The sequence below is a fragment of the Mytilus californianus genome, unplaced genomic scaffold (assembly GCF_021869535.1).
Source record: "Mytilus californianus isolate M0D057914Y unplaced genomic scaffold, xbMytCali1.0.p SCAF_4, whole genome shotgun sequence".
NCBI lineage: Eukaryota > Metazoa > Mollusca > Bivalvia > Mytilida > Mytilidae > Mytilus > Mytilus californianus.
This window is the reverse complement of record NW_026262690.1, coordinates 95,704,138-95,722,151: the sequence shown is the minus strand read 5'-3', so window position 1 is coordinate 95,722,151 and position 18,014 is coordinate 95,704,138. Positions and strand designations below refer to the sequence as shown.

The 18,014-nt window shown below is 30.7% G+C and overlaps 1 protein-coding gene across 2 annotated transcripts in view; it reads left to right on the top strand.

Annotated features, from left to right (window-relative positions):
- Positions 1-18,014, top strand: part of LOC127698887 (2-aminoethylphosphonate--pyruvate transaminase-like) — a 50,033-nt gene that overhangs the window by 7,120 nt on the left and 24,899 nt on the right. For both annotated transcript variants that reach the window (XM_052202608.1, XM_052202607.1), the window contains exons 2-7: positions 5-142; positions 1,632-1,732; positions 5,725-5,965; positions 7,610-7,774; positions 8,614-8,773; positions 10,303-10,463. In XM_052202608.1, the coding sequence (XP_052058568.1) occupies positions 5-142; positions 1,632-1,732; positions 5,725-5,965; positions 7,610-7,774; positions 8,614-8,773; positions 10,303-10,463 (966 nt within the window). The remainder of the gene's footprint in view (positions 1-4; positions 143-1,631; positions 1,733-5,724; positions 5,966-7,609; positions 7,775-8,613; positions 8,774-10,302; positions 10,464-18,014) is intronic.

Here is an 18,014-nt window from a genome sequence, read left to right as displayed (position 1 = left end):
TCAGAAAAAAAGTTATTTACACCAGGACCATTATCTACGTCTCCAACAGTCAGACAAGCAGCATTTACAGAATATGGTTCTAGAGATGTAGCATTTATTGCAGCAATTAAAACTCTCAGATCAAAACTAGTAGAGATAGCAGGTATTATAAAATATCAAATCAGTTATTACAGTCTGCTAGATCTGAAATAGATAATTACATTAATTTTACAATACTATTCCTAAAGTCTTAATTTCTTCTCTAATTCTAGATTCATTGTGTTTAAGGGTGGTTGGAGTAATTGATGTTTATTTTACATCTGTTTTAACAGGGAGCTAACATTTGATTTTTATGGGGGCTAGGATGAAAAATTTTGTCCAGCATTTTTTTTAGTTGTAATCTCAGTCCTGCATTTTTCTTTTTCACTCTATTCGGTTCTGCCTTTTCTTTATTAGCTTATCCTGACTTTTTTTACATAAATTGTCATCCTGCCTTTTTTTTTCTCAAAACTCCTGTCCTGCTTTTTTTTCTTCAAATTTTATCTCCCCCCCCCCCCCCCCCCCCCCCATAAAAATCACATGGTAGCTCCCTATATGGTTTAACATTTAAGCAATCTGATTGAAATACAGACTCTGTATTCCCACTTCATTTACAAGGATAGGATAACACTGCATTCTACTTTTTAAAGACATTTCAGGGTCATCCAGTTTGTCCTAAAGAGTCCTAAAAAGTCCTAAGACTGAAATTTCATTGGCTGGTGTAATAATTACCAGAACAGAAAGTAGAACGAAGTGCTATTAAAACCTTCTTAGCAAAGCTTGGACTCAGTGGCTCTTTTCACAAAAAATCTTAAAAGTAAAAATACTTGTATGTCACACACATTTCAGTATAACTTACGATCAATTTTAATCATAAGATTTTTTATGAAAAGAGTCACAGGATCTGTATTTAAATCAGATTGACTATAAAGTCAAAATCAAGAAAAATATCTATTCAAGTAAATCAAATCTTAAAAGAAGATCAGAGTCAGGATAAAAAAACCTGTCAAAATAATATTTTGTAAACTAAGATTTTACCTAGAAATATGGTTAAACTCTGTAGAAATAAACCACTTTACAGTATAAGAATTTTAGCATGACAGTATTGGGGTAATGCCCCCATTATTTTTCCCTATTAGTCTTTGTTGAATTGACATTTTAAAAAAATTTGCAGAATTGATCTTTTTTTCAAAACAAGAAATACTTGGCATGAGTAAAGTTTTATCCTGTCTAGTACTACAGTGAAAATTCCATTTAACATTTCATTGAATATCACCAGAAGAAACCAAGCAAGTTGCTATCCTTTTTTTCCTGTTTACAAGCTTTAGTAACCATATCACCTCAAGTTTCAAAAATATTTTATAGGAGCACCAAATAAAAACCGGATGGTGCTTTGAAATACAGAAGATATATGTTTATAACTCAGAAAAATATTTCTGCAATGAAATGCAGGGTTTATTTCCTACAATTTCCAAATTCAAGGGAATGTTTTTTAACCCTTTTTAACATGACGATGTGAAATACTATCTTTTGTGGATTTGTTGTGTTATATCCAAAGGAAAAGACAATTCACATGAACTAGAGTTTGACTTGCATTTTTTTTTTGCTTGTAGAAGTATCCAAAGATGAATTTACATGTGTACCAATACAGGGCAGTGGAACCTTTGCTGTGGAGGCTGTATTCCAAACAGCTGTCCCCAGACAGGGAGGAAAGGTAGTTTATATGCAATAAGCACCTTTATTTTCCAGTGTAAAGTATTTATTTATTTATTCCTTTCATTTTATTGTCATCAGGTCTACTAATTTAATTTTTTTTTAAATTTTCATCACCAACATTTTCTCCTCTGTGGAAACAGTTGAACAAAATGATACATTTAAATGATTGTGCATCTTATTGTGACATGACAATATCTTTCATTACAGTCAAACTTAATTGTTCACTGAGTGAAAAAATAAATAAACTGCACTGGTAATGCTGTAATCAAATTATTAATTTTGGGAGTGCAATAAGTAGATGTACCTACCCAAGTTCATGAATCTCTTAGCTGCTTGTTGTTGTATTTTCTATTTCATGTGTTCTTGGCTTTTGGTGTTAATGCCACATATATTTGTTTCTGCCTTTTCTATCTCATGTGTTCTTGTCTTTTAGAGTTTATGCCACATTTGTTTGTTGCTGTCTTTCTTTCTCCTCATGTATTCTTGGCTTTTGGTGTTTATGCCACATATGTATGCTGCTGTCTTTTCTTTCTTCTTATGTGTTCTTTGCTTTTTATACGACTGCAAAACATTTTTTGCATCGTATAATGCTATGATGTCGTCGTCTGCGTCATCTGAAGACACATTTGGTTTCCGGACAATAACTTTAGTTTTAGTGAAAGGATCTCTATAAATTTTAAACCAGAAGGTTCAATACCACAAAAGGAAGGTTGGGATTGATTTTGGGGGTGATGGTACCAACAGTTTAGGAATTAGGGGCCTAAAAGGGGCCAAAAACAAGCATTTTTGTGGTTTCCGGACAATAATTTGTGTGTATTTGTATGGATCTCTCTGAAATTGTACCACAAGGTTCCATATCACAAAGGGAAGGCTGGGATTGAGTTTGGGGTTAATTGCCCCAAATGTTCAGGAATTAAGGGCAAAAAAAGGACCAAAAACAAGCATTTTTCTAGTTTCCAGACAATAACTTGTGTTTAAGTGTATGGAACTCTCTAAAATTGTACTACAAGGTTCCATACCATAAAGAGAAGGCTGGGATTGAGTTTGGGGGTAATTACTCCAAAAGGGGGTTGGGGGGTTCAAAAAGTTGGGGGGATTTTTTTTTTCCAATTTTTTTTTTGGGGGGGGGTTCATTTTTTTTTTCTTCAAAATTTTTGAAATTTCAAATGTTTAAAATCTTCAATTGCACAGTATTGCGCAATAGCAAGAAATCTTCAATTGCACAGTATTGCCCAATAGCACAGTATTGGGCAAAAGCAAGAAATCTTCAATTGCACAGTATTGCACAATAGCAAGAAATCTTCAATTGCACAGTATTGCGCAATAGCTCAGTATTGTGCAATATCACAGTATTGGGCAATAGCAAGAAATCTTCAATTGCACAGTTTTGCACAATAGCACAGTATTGCACAATAGCAAGAAATCTTCAATTGCACAGTATTGCGCAATAGCAAAAAATCTTCTATTGCACAATAGCAAGAAATCTTCAATTGCACAGTATTGGGCAATAGCAAGAAATCTACAATTGCACAGTATTGCGCAATAGCAAGAAATCTTCAATTGAAAACAAATACAAATGTTTTAACCAATTTCGATGGGATTAATTAAGTCTTTAATTTTTTGGGGTTCTAACCTTGTATAATTTTTTTGGATATTGGGTCCCATTTTTAAATTGGTCTACATTGAGGTCGAAAGGGTCCAAAATTAAACTTTGTTTGATTTCATTAAAAACTGAATTATTGCGGCTGTATGATTTGCTGAATGTTATTGTGCATTTAGATTTTTATTTTTGGCCCTGTTTTCAAATTAGTTCATATAAAGGTTTGAAGGGTCCAAAATTAAACTTTGTTTGATTTCAACTAAAATTAAGTTATTGGTGTTTTTTTTATATGCTGAATCTAACCATGTTGTTAGATTTTGGATATCAGACCATTCTAGGTAAATTAAATGTCCCATTTCAAATTTTTAAGATCTTTGACCACATTTTTTGTGTGTCAGAAACCTATATTATGTCAAAAATTTGATCACAATCCAAATTCAGACAGTATCAAGCTTGAATATTGTGTCCAAACTAGCCCAAACTGTTCAGGGTTTGACCTCTGCGGTCATATCAGGCTGCGCTCAGTGAAGCATTTTATTGTGTTTATGCCACATATGTTTGCTGCTGTGTTTATGCCACACATGTTTGCTGCTGTGTTTATGCCACATATGTTTGCTGCTGTGTTTATGCAACACATGTTTGCTGCTGTGTTTATGCCACATATGTTTGCTGCTGTCTTTTCTTTGTCCTCATGAGTTCTTGGATTTTTATGTTTATGCCACGTATGTTTGTTGCTGTCTGTTCTACCTTCTCGTGTGTTCTTGGCATATGGTGTTTATGTCATATATGTTTGTTGCTGTCTTTTCGATCTTGTGTGTTCTTGGCTTTTGGTGTTTATGCCACACATGTTTGTTGCTGTCTGTTCTATCTTCTCATTTGTTTTTGACTTTTGGTATTTATGACACAAATATTAGTTGCTCTCTTTTGTATCTCCTCATGTGTTCTTGGCTTTCGTTGTTTATGCCACATATTTGGTTGTCTCAGTGAATGTATAATTCCTCAGAAATACTAATATAGAGATAATTTACAAATAGCAATTATTTAACCCAGAAACAAGTCAAATGATCTGAAAAATACACATCTTGAAATGGTATGGATAAATTTCCAAGTTTATCTAAAACAATTTTTCTTCAGCAGAGTATACAGTCGCATGAGAAATAATAATGACACAGAGATAAAAAAAAATAAAACTTGGTTATATGTTGTATAATGTCTGGTTTTACAGGAGAGAACATGATTTAAAAATAATTATAACATGATGAATTATAAATGCACATAATTCTGTACAAAGATAACAATGTACAGCATGCTAAATAAAATGATTTAATAAAATAATGACAAATATAATTATTTTCAGCACTTTAAAACTTAGTTTTTTTTTCAAATGAATTGAGATTGAAATTAAGATGTGTTTAATCCTAATTTATTATTAGCTTAATTCGCGTGATAAGTTGACACTTAACAGATAAAGATTTTTAAGTTTGTAAAACATGGTTCCAAAACATATGTTTCACTATTGATTATTGAAATGTATTGTTTTGTTAAACAGAGTAGATAAATTGATCATTGAAGTTCAATGAATGTTGAAAGCTTTGCCTTGTATTGAATAAAGCTGGTGCCTCACAATAGATTAATGATTACTAAAGACTTGTTTTATCTATCCTTATATTTGTTAAAGTCAATTGAAAGTTCAAAAAGCAACGCTGACCAATCTTATATTTGAACTGTAAATTTCACCAGCAAAGTTTGGGACAGCTACGAGTATGATAATTCTGTATGAAACTATCTGCAATTTAGTCCTTCACTTTGATGAAAGGAACTTGTTTTTGATACACTTCATAGGGTTTTCCTTGAAATGTCACAAGCTTTCAGTCTTTTATAAAATTCAGATAAATTCAAAACTTACCTAAAAATCAAAGGCCTCTACAGATATGCCTTAAATTTTACAGTGATAAGAATAATTTTTTAGAATAGTTGATAGACAAGATATTAACAGATATTGTTAACATTTCCAACCCATTCAGATATATGCAGTTGTTTGTTAATTCCAGGTTAATTTTCAGGGCGTGTTAATATATGTTTACTATGAACATATTTTTATGCTAATCCTATATGATCAAAATTGGCCAGTCATTCTTTTACTTGCAGAGTACTGTGAAAGAAATTTTATTTTGGGGTCTCAATTTTGGTAGATTGCTGATAAATCCTTGAATCTTATTGCAGCTTCCTGAATTTTTTATTTGTGGTAAAATATTGTATTTAAAAATGTTTTCGTTTTCATGGTTCAAAATCAATGAAAATTGATACCAAATGATAGTTAATACCATACCTTTTTAGATTTTCTGATTTATTTGATGTCAATTGTATGTCACTATATTTTAACTTGATAGGTGCTCATACTACAGAATGGAGCGTATGGAAAGAGGTTGGCAAAGATATGTGATGTAATGAGTGTACCCTATCAATTGGAAAGTTTTTCAGAGGACTCTAAGGTTGATGTCAATCGGGTAGCAGATATTTTATCTAAGGACAAATCGTTTACAATGACTAGTATAGTTCACTGTGAAACAAGTTCAGGTGTTATAAATCCTGTAGAAGATGTAGGAAAAGTTGTCAAGCAAATCATTCCAGGTATTTAAAATGTTTGCTTCTCCAGTCCTTTGCCAGTCATTAAAATTGTTGCATGTCTGCAATTTTATAAAACATTTTATATTCCATCTTGCTTGAAAATCTGTAAGATATTTTACCAAAAGTGCTATTTTGTTTTAAGGAAAAAGTTCTACTTTGTGTTATTTTGAGTGTTCAGGATGTAATTCTGATGATTTACTTCAAACATCTTCGACAGTTTTCAAAGTTGTAAAGTGACCTTTAGTTGTTTACATCTATGTTATTTGGACACTGGTGCATAGTTGTCTCATTGGAAGGCAGGAAACAAAACTATATTTTTTTTGGCCTAATATAATTTTTTTTATATAATTTTAAGTAACAAGAGCCAATTTTATGTTTTGTACCAAAAAAAAAAATAAACTCCAACATTAAAGCAGTTTTTTACTGATTCATATATGAAATGTTCTGCTTATATGCTGTTGCTAAAAGGTTGGATTGATCAGACTAATAATTTGTTAATAAGGAAAATAATGAAACACATCCTAAATATCAACATTTGGCTGAAACATATTGCAACTGTGGCATCTGTGTTTTATTTGCCTTTAAAATACTTTCAAACAGGATTGTTTTAAATCATCACTTTTTCATCTCATGAAAAAGAATACATTTGTACCATAGAAAAGAATTAAAAATATCAAGTTCACATAATAGAAACAGTAATTTTGACAAATATTTGCTACATTAAAGTAAAGCATATGATCAGAAGTAGAACATTGAAGGTAAGCATCATATATTGATAGATATATACATGTGTACTTTATTCTCTAAAAACTAAATACTATATAACATGATAAGAAGACATCATGAGCAGAAGAGAAAAAAAAATAACATTCCACAAATAACTACACAGAAATTTAGAAATTTAGCAAAACCCCACAAAAAACAATGGTGAACCCAGATCCTCTGAAAAGGTAAACCCGAATAATCCAGTCGTTATATTACGCTCCCTATCGATCACTACATTACTTGAAAGGTGTAGAGCATCGGAAACGGTAAGGGCTTGAATTATTCGAGTTATGAAAAGGTAAGCAGTTTCTTCTCCTTCTTATGACTAGCAAACATCTGGTGATAATTCAAATTCTTTGATGAAATCACCCAGAATGATGGGATTGTAGCTGCAACAATAAGAACATATCCCTGGTAATCTGGGACACAGATATCCAATAACATTCAACCAATTCAAAAGTTTTGTGACAATGACAGCAAATTTCTACATGTTCTGGTTTCCACGGTGGAACCAGTTGCCAGATGACAAGATATATCCAGTGATAAGTTATATCAGAGGGTAAGTGTAATAAATGAAGAAGGAAAAGAGAATGGGTGATGGCTGCAAAAAAATTAACATATCTATGGTCATTTGTGACAGATATGCCATAGCAGTCAATAAAATGAGCTTTGAAGAGCTGACCTCAACTTTACCATTGACAATGCTGGACCCTTATGCCTCCTTAAGCAGCAACCTGAATGCTAACACATGGTCTGGAAGGTAGTATGAAATATTTGACCATTTTTACAGCAAAAGTTGATTTATATGTGTAGGTTATAGTTATAGTTTTGTTAATACAACAAATTTCATCATTGTCATTCTTCTTTACCTATATTTTTCAGATTGTATTTTCTTTGTCGATGCTATGAGTAGTTTTGGTGCTGTACCACTGGACATGTTAAATGGAAATATTGATTTTCTAGTCAGTTCTGCCAACAAATGCCTTCAAGGAATTCCAGGATTTTCTTATGCTATTGCTAAGAAATCAGTATTACTGAATTGCAATGGTAATTTTATGAAGATTGCTTATTTAGCTCAAAAATTAGAAATCAGTGTTTTCATGATTTTAAAATCAGAACAACATATATCAATACCAAGTGTAAAATTTTAATTGAAGATTTTTGAAGGTTTTCACTTCCAATCCATTTTTTTTACAAGCTCAGCGCAGGATGGTAAAATGGACATGTCTCATAATATGTGGAAGAGTATATTTTTATTTTCAGAGTTAATTAGGGCAAAAATGCTGAATAAAAAGTTAACATTATACATTATAGACTGGATTAGGGAATATTACTTTTGTGAAACTAGAAGACCAAACTGTTACCCCTAACAATAGACTAAGGATATAAAATATAAATAAAAGAAGATGCATGGTATACACACCGATGACACAACAACCTAAAGACATTAAAAACAAAAAAATTTAGAGATCAACATCCTGTATTCAACCAAAAGGGGTCGATGCAATATGTCAATCTCTTAATAACCTAAATGATGTGAATAAATTTAACAAAGGATATCAAAGATCTGCCATTTACGCAAAATTCCCCTAATGATAAAAATTAATTTTATCACACCTTTTGCTAAAAAACTTCAGCTTAAGTCTGAGTGATGTTATTAACCAATTGAATGCAAACTTGCCATCAACAGTTATTTGTTTATCACACAGACCCAAAACTGTTGCCCTGGAACAGTCTGGTTGACTAGTTTCAGAATTCATGTTTTAAAAAATTGAAATCCCACTGAACAAATATTTAGTATCAAAGTATAATACAGACTAAAATTGTTTTATTTTATGCAATTTAGATGATAATTATTATATTTTATTACAAATTTATTTTTACAGGTAATTCTCGTAGTCTCAGTCTAGATTTATTTGACCAATATGATAATTTAGAGAAAACAAATCAGTTCAGATTTACACCTCCTACGCATACAATGCTGGCATTTTTACAGGCTATAAAGGAGTTTGAAGAAGAAGGAGGAGTTAGTGGTCGTGGAGATAGGTATGCAGTAAAATCCAGAACGAAGCTCTTTTAATGTCAGTAATGACATTTTATTGTGTTTAAGAATATCTCCAGATGAGAAAAATTTATTGAAGCGTTTTATTCATATACTAGATACAACATGTCATCACAAGAAACTGAAGTAATGATAAAAGTAATGAAGTGACCTGAGTAAGCTGTGGATCTATTCAGCATAAATCTGAGATGGCCATCTAATAAGCTAATGCAGAATAATCTCAACATAAAAACAAATTCATCTTATTATGTTGACACACAACATTCAAGATCCTCTCTGCTTTGACCATCTTCAATAGAATTATTCCTATACTTAAAGACAATCATTCTTCCTAACTTTATCTTATTTGAAACTTATTTATCCAGACAATTTACTTTTTTACAACTAGCTTTAATACTGTGTGTGTGTTTTGGAATGCATTTAAATTCTTCTACAAGTTTTTGTGTAGCCCATGATATTTACTAAAACTTATTATATGAAATCTGAGAGAAAAAAAATTTACTTGCATGAAAAATTCTAAAGAATTAAACCTATACAATAAATAATAACAAGATTGAAAAAAAAACTAGGTTTGTATGATCAACATTTTTGTAATGACTTTGGTAAACTTTTAATTGTCTCCTGCAGTAAACTGATCATTTCAATTGCTGTGATTGGTAATTGATTCCTACTGATGTCATTTTATTGGTAGGTTCCTTAAGGAATGACTGTAATATTTTTTCTGTCTATGAAGAAATAACATAAAAAATGTGGTGCACACTGAATAACCCGTGTAGCGGGTTATTTTAAAGTGTGCACCACATTTTTTATGTTATTTCGAATAGACAGAAAAATATTAAAGTCATTCCTTATAATTTAATTCTAAAAAGGAGTAAATCATGATAAAAACGTTGATGACGTCGCGGTCACATGACAAAATTATGTCTATGATTTGATAGACAAAACACTTTCAGCCAATCAGAAGACGTGTTTCATCCAAAATTAAATTATTTAGGAATAATGCCATTGTTGTGCTCTCAAGTTGCAAATCTAAAATTAAACTATCTGTATGGAAGAAACATGTTTACCCATTAGCAAAAGAAGGAAAATCTATGGGTGTTTATGTCCATCTGAATTGCCATATTAAATTGAAGATATTCTCTGGTACTGTAGATTTATTATTATTCATTTGTTACCAATTTCCGTGGATTTAGTGAGTACAGGTTAACCACGAATTTAAATGTTCAAAGAATTAGAAATTATCTATAGGCTTGTATGCAGACTTTGGCTAAACTACGAAATATTAAATATCCACGAAAATGTAAGTTTTCCTCAACCCATGAGAATTGATTCCCACAAAAATAAATTAATCCACAGTATTACATGTATGACAAGTTTCAGCAGTTTACAAAAACCTTAAGAAAAGACTGAAATGCTCAAACTTGTGGAAAAAATCTGACTTTCAATATCAGTTTTTGTAAGAACCTATTTATCTTATTTTTTTAAATCACAATATTTTTTTCTCTCTCAAAAGGTACAAACAGAACAGAAACATCCTTAGAGAAGGAATGAAAGACTTTGGTTTCGAGGAATTTCTAGACAGTAGCCATGAAGGTTATATCATCACATCATACAAATATCCTCAAGATCCGAACTGGAATTTTACTACATTCTACTCAAAACTGAATGATAGAGGTATGTGGAATTTGTAGTAAACTGAACCGATATTTTTGCATTCACTGCTCAGCTTTTTGGCAGAGGTTTCTTGGAGTTATTGAAAAAATATCAGCAACGTTAGCCTTAGATACACACAAACTATTTAACCTTTATCTCTTGGTGTTTGTTATCCATCTATAGTTCTTCCTTAACATTTGAACATCATTTTATTTACTAATCTTTTTTACAGTACAATGCTACATTTAATTTCATTTTAAACATTTTTGCAGATTTTAGTTTAACAGCTAGAACATCTGATCAAATGGCCTAAGGTGAAAAGTTTTACATATAACTTGCTTTGATCAATTTCCATCAAATGTGACAGGATTTTGTTGGATATCTGTTTAAAGTGTTTTTTCCATACATGCCAATTGTAATTTATATGATTTATAAAGACGATGGATAAACTCTCATAATAGGACAAACTTTTCACAAATTATTACTGAAGATGGCTTAAGAAAATCCCTGTGCCAAGTCAGGAATATGACCGTTGTTATCCATTCGTTTGATGTGTTTGAGTTTTTGATTTTGCCATTTGATTAAGGACTTTCTGTTTTGAATTTTCCTTGGAGTTAGGTATTTTTGTTATTTTACTTTTTGAATGTAGTCAAAGAATTTGAAATGAACAATGAATTATTTTCAAAATTATCTCCCTTGTTATGTGAATTCAACATTAGAAAGTATCCTTTGCATTATCTACCTTACACCAAGACTAAGTTTTAAACCATTACTTCAAATAATTATTTAATATTTTATGCAACTGATAAAGTGCAGACCTAATTCTGGCATTTGATGTTTTTTTAATAGTAGTTTTGTGACATATAATTATAATTTAAATTTAACAATTAGGTGACAACTTTTTTAACCTTCAAGGTGGAATAATTCTATTGGGAAATTTTTTATAAAAGCTGGAAATAATTTTTTTTTAATGTTTTTTAAGTAACATATTTAAAATTAACAGACTGAAACGACATCAATCATAAATAAATTGAATACCTCAAACAACCTTTCAAGTAGCTTAGACATTCTACATTATATAAAATCCAATATTTTGACCTTAATTTGTTCACTTCACAGATCAAACTCTAACATATATTCAAATAATGGTGACTGCAACTAGCTGGGGTAGAAAGTGTAACATTTGACCTTGACATAGTATAGAGATTTCTTCATTTCTGAAATAAATAAATGGAAGCTACCATCACAACCTGGAGAATTAAAATTTGTGAATTTTAAAAATAAATCAAGTTATTTCATTAGTATGGGTTTATTACTGTAGTGAGATACCATTTTTTTAAAGTCAGAAATCCTCTTTAAATGAATGTTTGATAGACTGCAAATAGCAAAGTACAAAAGTAATACAATTACATGGTAACTTAATTGTTGAATTTCATATAAATACAATTTCCTTGTCACTTTGCTCAGAGCAAATGATAAAACAGGGAAATAAGTATCCTGGTAGCATCATCATATCTCAAAACAGAAGGCATAGTAGTCATATGGTACATGCATTGATTTGGTTAGGAGACAGAAATCAGAAAATTTAGATATTTGTATATCATTATTTGATATTTTGCCCTTTGTTCTGTAAAATTTTTACCACTTGTCAGCTTAATGCAAGAAATTCATCACAAAGGAAACAACAGCTACTGAAATATGGTATAATGTCAGTTGACAAGAAAAGTTAAATAGATTTCTCAACTTTTGACAGTTTTTTCATGTAAATGTACATCTGATTACAGTAGTTGTCGTCTGTTTATGTAGTTCATACGTGTTTCTCGTTTCTCGTTTTTGTATAGATTAGACCGTTGGTTTTTCCGTTTGAATGGTTTTACACTAGTAATTTTTTGGGGCCCTTTATAGCTTGCTGTTCGGTGTGAGCCAATGCTCCGTGTTGAAGGCCGTACCTTGACCTATGGTTTACTTTTATAAATTGTAACTTGGATGGAGAGTTGTCTCATTGGCACTCATGCCACATCTTCCTATATCTACTTATTTGTCAACTCTTCACTGCCACTTTATTCAGAACCAATTTAGAGAAAAGGAAAAATCGCCTGAGATATAAAGATTGATGTAGCACACTTTTTAAAAGTACTCTTGTATGTTCTTTAACGTTTCAAATGAAAATAGTCAATAACCTTTGTATATACATGTACTTGTAACATGTTAGGTGTAAAAGGTCAATGACCTGATTATGTCATGCATGTCCATCAAGGACTATATATCATGGGGAACAATCAGGTGTTCTGTATATGACTTTTATGTTCAGTTTCAAAATGTGTGGTAGTATTTCTTATGACTAATTTAGTACATATCAGTGTATGATTTTTTTCTGCAAATGAGTGTGAACTCATCTTCATGTGAATGCTTTCATTTCATTGTGGATTTGTTGATTTCTTTTGTCATTCATAAGATACGATATTGTCATTATTTGAATTGGTTCAAAACATCTTTTTAAAAGAGAAAAACACTTTTCATCCTTTGATTTTCAATGCAATTTCCAATTGAAAAACCACAAAATTAAATCAAATTCCTAATTGATATCTTAGTAGTAAATTTGAAACCAAAAAATGAAGTATCACTCTAAACTTCAAGTTATGTTTTCGCCATGAAAATTGGAACACATACAATGTTGTGAATATGAAGTATATAAAATCATATATGGTATAACTTTATTTTTGGGATTTATGAATGAAAATATTTTAGTCATAATAAAAAGCTTATTCCAATATATCTGTATACAAAAATTCAACTTTTATCTCAATATTTTTTGGGGATTATTTTTTCACAGTAAAAATAAAATTCATCGTATCATTACATTCGCTTGTGCTTCTAACTTGTTTCTGCAAAGTTTCAGATTACACTTCTAAATAATAAGTGACAAATAGAAATTTCATCAGAAAATTTGCAGAGGGATAAACACTTTATATCTCCGTTGAGCTTATATGTAGCTCAATTGAACTATATAAGCCTCAACCTCAGATTTACATAACATGTCATAAATACTTGTCTGAAGCCATGAATTGTCTCAGTGGTTGCATGTCTTGTCATGTTTTTCTATTGATAAGTTTGTGTTTATATGTAAGGGTCAAATATTCGACCTGTCTCTGATGAATATATCTAACAATTTATGTTATGTTTGACAAGACAGAAGACTAGTCATACCTGTTAACCCACAGCATATGTGTAGCGGGAATCTCCCCCAATATCTCTTCTCATGGGGTGATTTTTCAGGTACATGTAATTTATTCATTATTAGTAATGCTAGATGAATAGTTACATTTGATGTGTATTGATTTAGCATGTTAAAAAGATCACATGAAATATTTAAAAGAAGGTAACATTGTTAAAAGATTACTTAACCCAAACAACATGCCTACGGTTTAAGTTGAATTTTATTGTGGAAACTGAAGCGGTTTTATTAATGATGATAATAATAATGATAAAATTGATAATATTAATAATTCGGTTTTTTTTTCATATAAAGGTTACCACAATTGTTTGTACAATTAACTTCAATTCTTCCCTCAGGCCCACAGGAAACGCAATTAGTTTGTGATTACATACAAGAAAACTCAAATGAAAAGTTGTAAAAAGGTTAAGTTAACAATGTAAAATAAAAGAATTAATACATAGTATACATATGTTTGTACATATATAAAAGGGCATTTATTTGTTCATCTTTTCAATTTATATAATATAATGTTCTGTAAGAGTGATTTTGAAATAAATTGAAAAAAGTCTCAGTGGGACGAAAATACATGTGATAATTTAATATGTATAACATCATTCTGTTATCATCAATAATCTTAAGATATACCCTTTTTAAAATTATCTTGTATTTGAGTTTGATTTTTTCAAGGATGATACTAGCAGTTTTCTAGAGAGAAGATCTTGAATATATACCTCTCTGATTTAGGTTTTTGGCTATTTATAGGTGTTTCATTAATATTTATTTGATGAAGTGTACATTTTATGTTAAAACTAAAAACTACTTCTTACAAAATTTTCATTTTGTTAAGGTTTTTGTTAACATTTTTATGGGGTTACAGGAAAAACTGGCTTATAGCATGGTGTGCCATGACAGATGAATGTGTACCTATTTTCTGTTATCAACTTCTCCTAAAGGTATTAACCTAGAGCTTTCAAACTTTCTAGAATTTTTGTATATACCAGTACATTGAAGATCTGCTCTTTCCATTGTGTAAGTATTTGTATAAGTCTGCACAAGTTGTAGAACAACTTTCTTGTTGGCGGGTTTTCATCTTGCTTAATCAACTCGTGGAGTTAACAGAGACAATATTGAAACTTGCATGGTCAACTCTTCATTCAATTATTAACTAACATCATCAAACTTTCATTGAAGATATGCACCTCACTTTGTGTACACATTTGCAGAATTTTGCAAATTTTCTAGATGGTGAAACTTATTCAATTATTAGCAGCTTTTTGATGAAAGTATATTTAGTATATCAATACTTGATAGACTACTTTCCAATTTCAGTTTTATGAATGAACTGCCATGGTTGACCTGAGGTCATTTGGGGGGAAAATGTATCATAGGACATTGTGGCGTGAAGATATATTTTTTTTTACGTCAAGTTTTTCAAGGAAAATATATTGATTGGAAGTCTTGTACAATGTACTCCATGTAGTTTTCCACCCATTATTATCAATTGTTCTAGAATGTTTGTATATACATCGAAGAAATTTTCTGTAGCATTTTTGATGGAGAGTACAAACTCCTCTACAGGTTTCAACCCAGAGCTTTCAAACTTTCTAGATTGACTTTTTATACATTAGAAATGAGCATCTGAATTTAATTACACATTTGAACTATTTTTGCAGAATTTCCAGATGGTGGAAATTAGTTTTTTCAGCAATATTCTTGTTGGAGGGTACCTGTTTTCAGCTATTTTGTTAGTTAAAGCTAACATCTCCTGGTAAATGCAAACTGTAGATGTGATTTGCTTCTTTAATAATTTGTAGTAATCAGTAGATTTAACCAGGCAATGATTCAGAAGGGGCACACCTAGTGCCCCTCCCCTCCAAAAAAAATAAAAAAATAAGAAAGAAATTTAAAATTACACTTAATTTTTCTCAGGAGCATGCCCTTTCTCCCCCTGACATCAAGTCCCTGATCTGTGCCTGATAACCTTTCCTTACTAGCATTTGAATAGATGTTCCCCGTAGTAGAGCATATATGGTACTAGTTAGTAACGCTACCAATGTCCCTGTCATTACCATTTAAGTGGCAAACCATTAGTATTGCAACCTTGCCGAAGATTCTTTGATGATATTTTAATTAAGCTTTGACCAGATTTTATTTCTATATTTTCTGTATAATTTGTGTGTTGATGCAAAAGTTCTCAGATTGATCTCTTTAGAACAAATTTATTTACAAAGTTAAAAAATTTTATGATCTGAAACTAGTTTCCGGACATTGATAAGTCTCAAATTTACCCTCTGTGAACTTGAGATGCTTCTGATCTGATAGATTTTTGTTTATCTTATATGATATACTCAGTTAAATGTGAAGTGAGTAGGTTCAGAAAGGGTTTGAAATAGCCTTAAGTTTTTATTGGTTCTTTTTATTAGGCCAAAATAATGCACATTTCACATAGAAATAGTTGTGATATTTTTTTTTTTTATAAAATTTGAATATGTATCTTTAAAGTACATACATACTGCTTTCCTTATATGAAATTTTTAAATTCAATGTCTAAAAAGTTAACTTTTTTTTAAAATACTATTTATGCAAACAGGATATAGTGTCACGTACCCGGTAGTCTAAGTCAATCATACCACATCTCCTTATTTTTATATATATATTAATAGAACATGATATTTTTTTAGACTATTCAGTATTGACTTGAAATAAAAGTACATACAGTGCACCATATACATATAAGAAGATGTGGTATGAGTGCCAATGAGACAACTCTCCATCGAAGTCAAAATTGATAAAAGTAAACCATTATAGGTCAAAGTATGGTCTTCAACACAGAGCCTTGGCTCACACCGAACAGCAAGCTATAAAGGGCCCCAAAAATTACTAGTGTAAAACCATTCAAACGGGAAAACCAACGGTCTAATCTATATAAAAAACGAGAAACGAGAAACACTATGAACCACATCAACAAACGACAACTACCATACATATTTGTGTTAGAAATATCTTTATTTACATCAAATGTTATCATTTATCAACCATAAGTTCAGATTTTGGCAATTAAACCAGAAAAAAGACTAGATGGTACAGTGATTCATATTGCCATACAGTATCAATTTGATGACTACAAAATAGATGAAATTAAGCATTCATTCCAAATCCATAACTACAAAACAATGATTACTACATCTAGAAAATTTGAGATAATAACTATCAAAACTAATTGCCCTTTTTAGAACAAGAGAAAAGATAAATTATTTATTTATTACTTCTGTGTAAATCTGATGTAATCATCTCATATCTTCAGGGGCTCATGAGAAGCTTACATCTAATACAAATCATTAAATAATGGTTTTATTTAGTTTTTGTTATGTACAATGTATATTGAAAATTCAAATATAATTGAATCAAGTTTACTTGTCTGTCCCAAGTCAGATCTCAGTAGTTTCACTGTTTCTACATGAATTTTTGGGGAATTGAGATTTTGGTATCTGTTTCATCATCTCTGTTTAAGCGCTACTAGTGTAGACCTTGGAATTTGATTAATTACCATATATGGTAATATCTCTAAATGACTTTATTTTGTTAACTGTTGGTGTTGTGTTGCCGTTTCAATTAATTTAACGCCACATTACCTTTTATTCACATTGGAGTCATAATACATGTATGACGTAATACAATTTACAGTTTTTCGTTAAAAAACAACATTCTTCAACTTTAAAATAATAAAGTTTTGTGTTACAACTGTGTCAACTGTTAATCTATTCATGTCAAATTTATATTGAAACTGTCGATTATAAAAGAAAATAATCTGAACAATTACGTAATGTTGAGAAAAAAGATGAAAAGTTGGGCAAATAGTTAACGCCCAAACGTAAAGACTTTTTCTTAAAATAAATGTCCTTTATTATTTCCTCATTTGAATATGCAAAATATTTATTCAAAATTATAAAATTATAAAAAGAGACAGTAATTTATTCTCAAAATTTGTAAGTTAGTAACTTCCTTAAACTTCATTCTGTTTAAAGCACTTTGAACTGAAGAAAAATAAATATAATGTTGACAGACTACAGTTCTATTTGAATTTATCATTATAAAAATATGGAGATGTGGTGTAATTGCCAATTATGAGACCACTATCCACCAGAGTTCAAATAAGTGGATATAAGCAATTATGATTTCTTTTCCCCCAGTGTAACTTTTCACATCAAAGTCTCCTAATAAAACTTAAGTCTTTACCATAAGATACAAATTTGAACAGGATATTGGTATAGTTCTTATACTTCAGGTTAAAATGCCAGATTTTAATTGGTTAATATGAGGGAGATCATTTACTCTATCCCATGGCTAATGCTCTC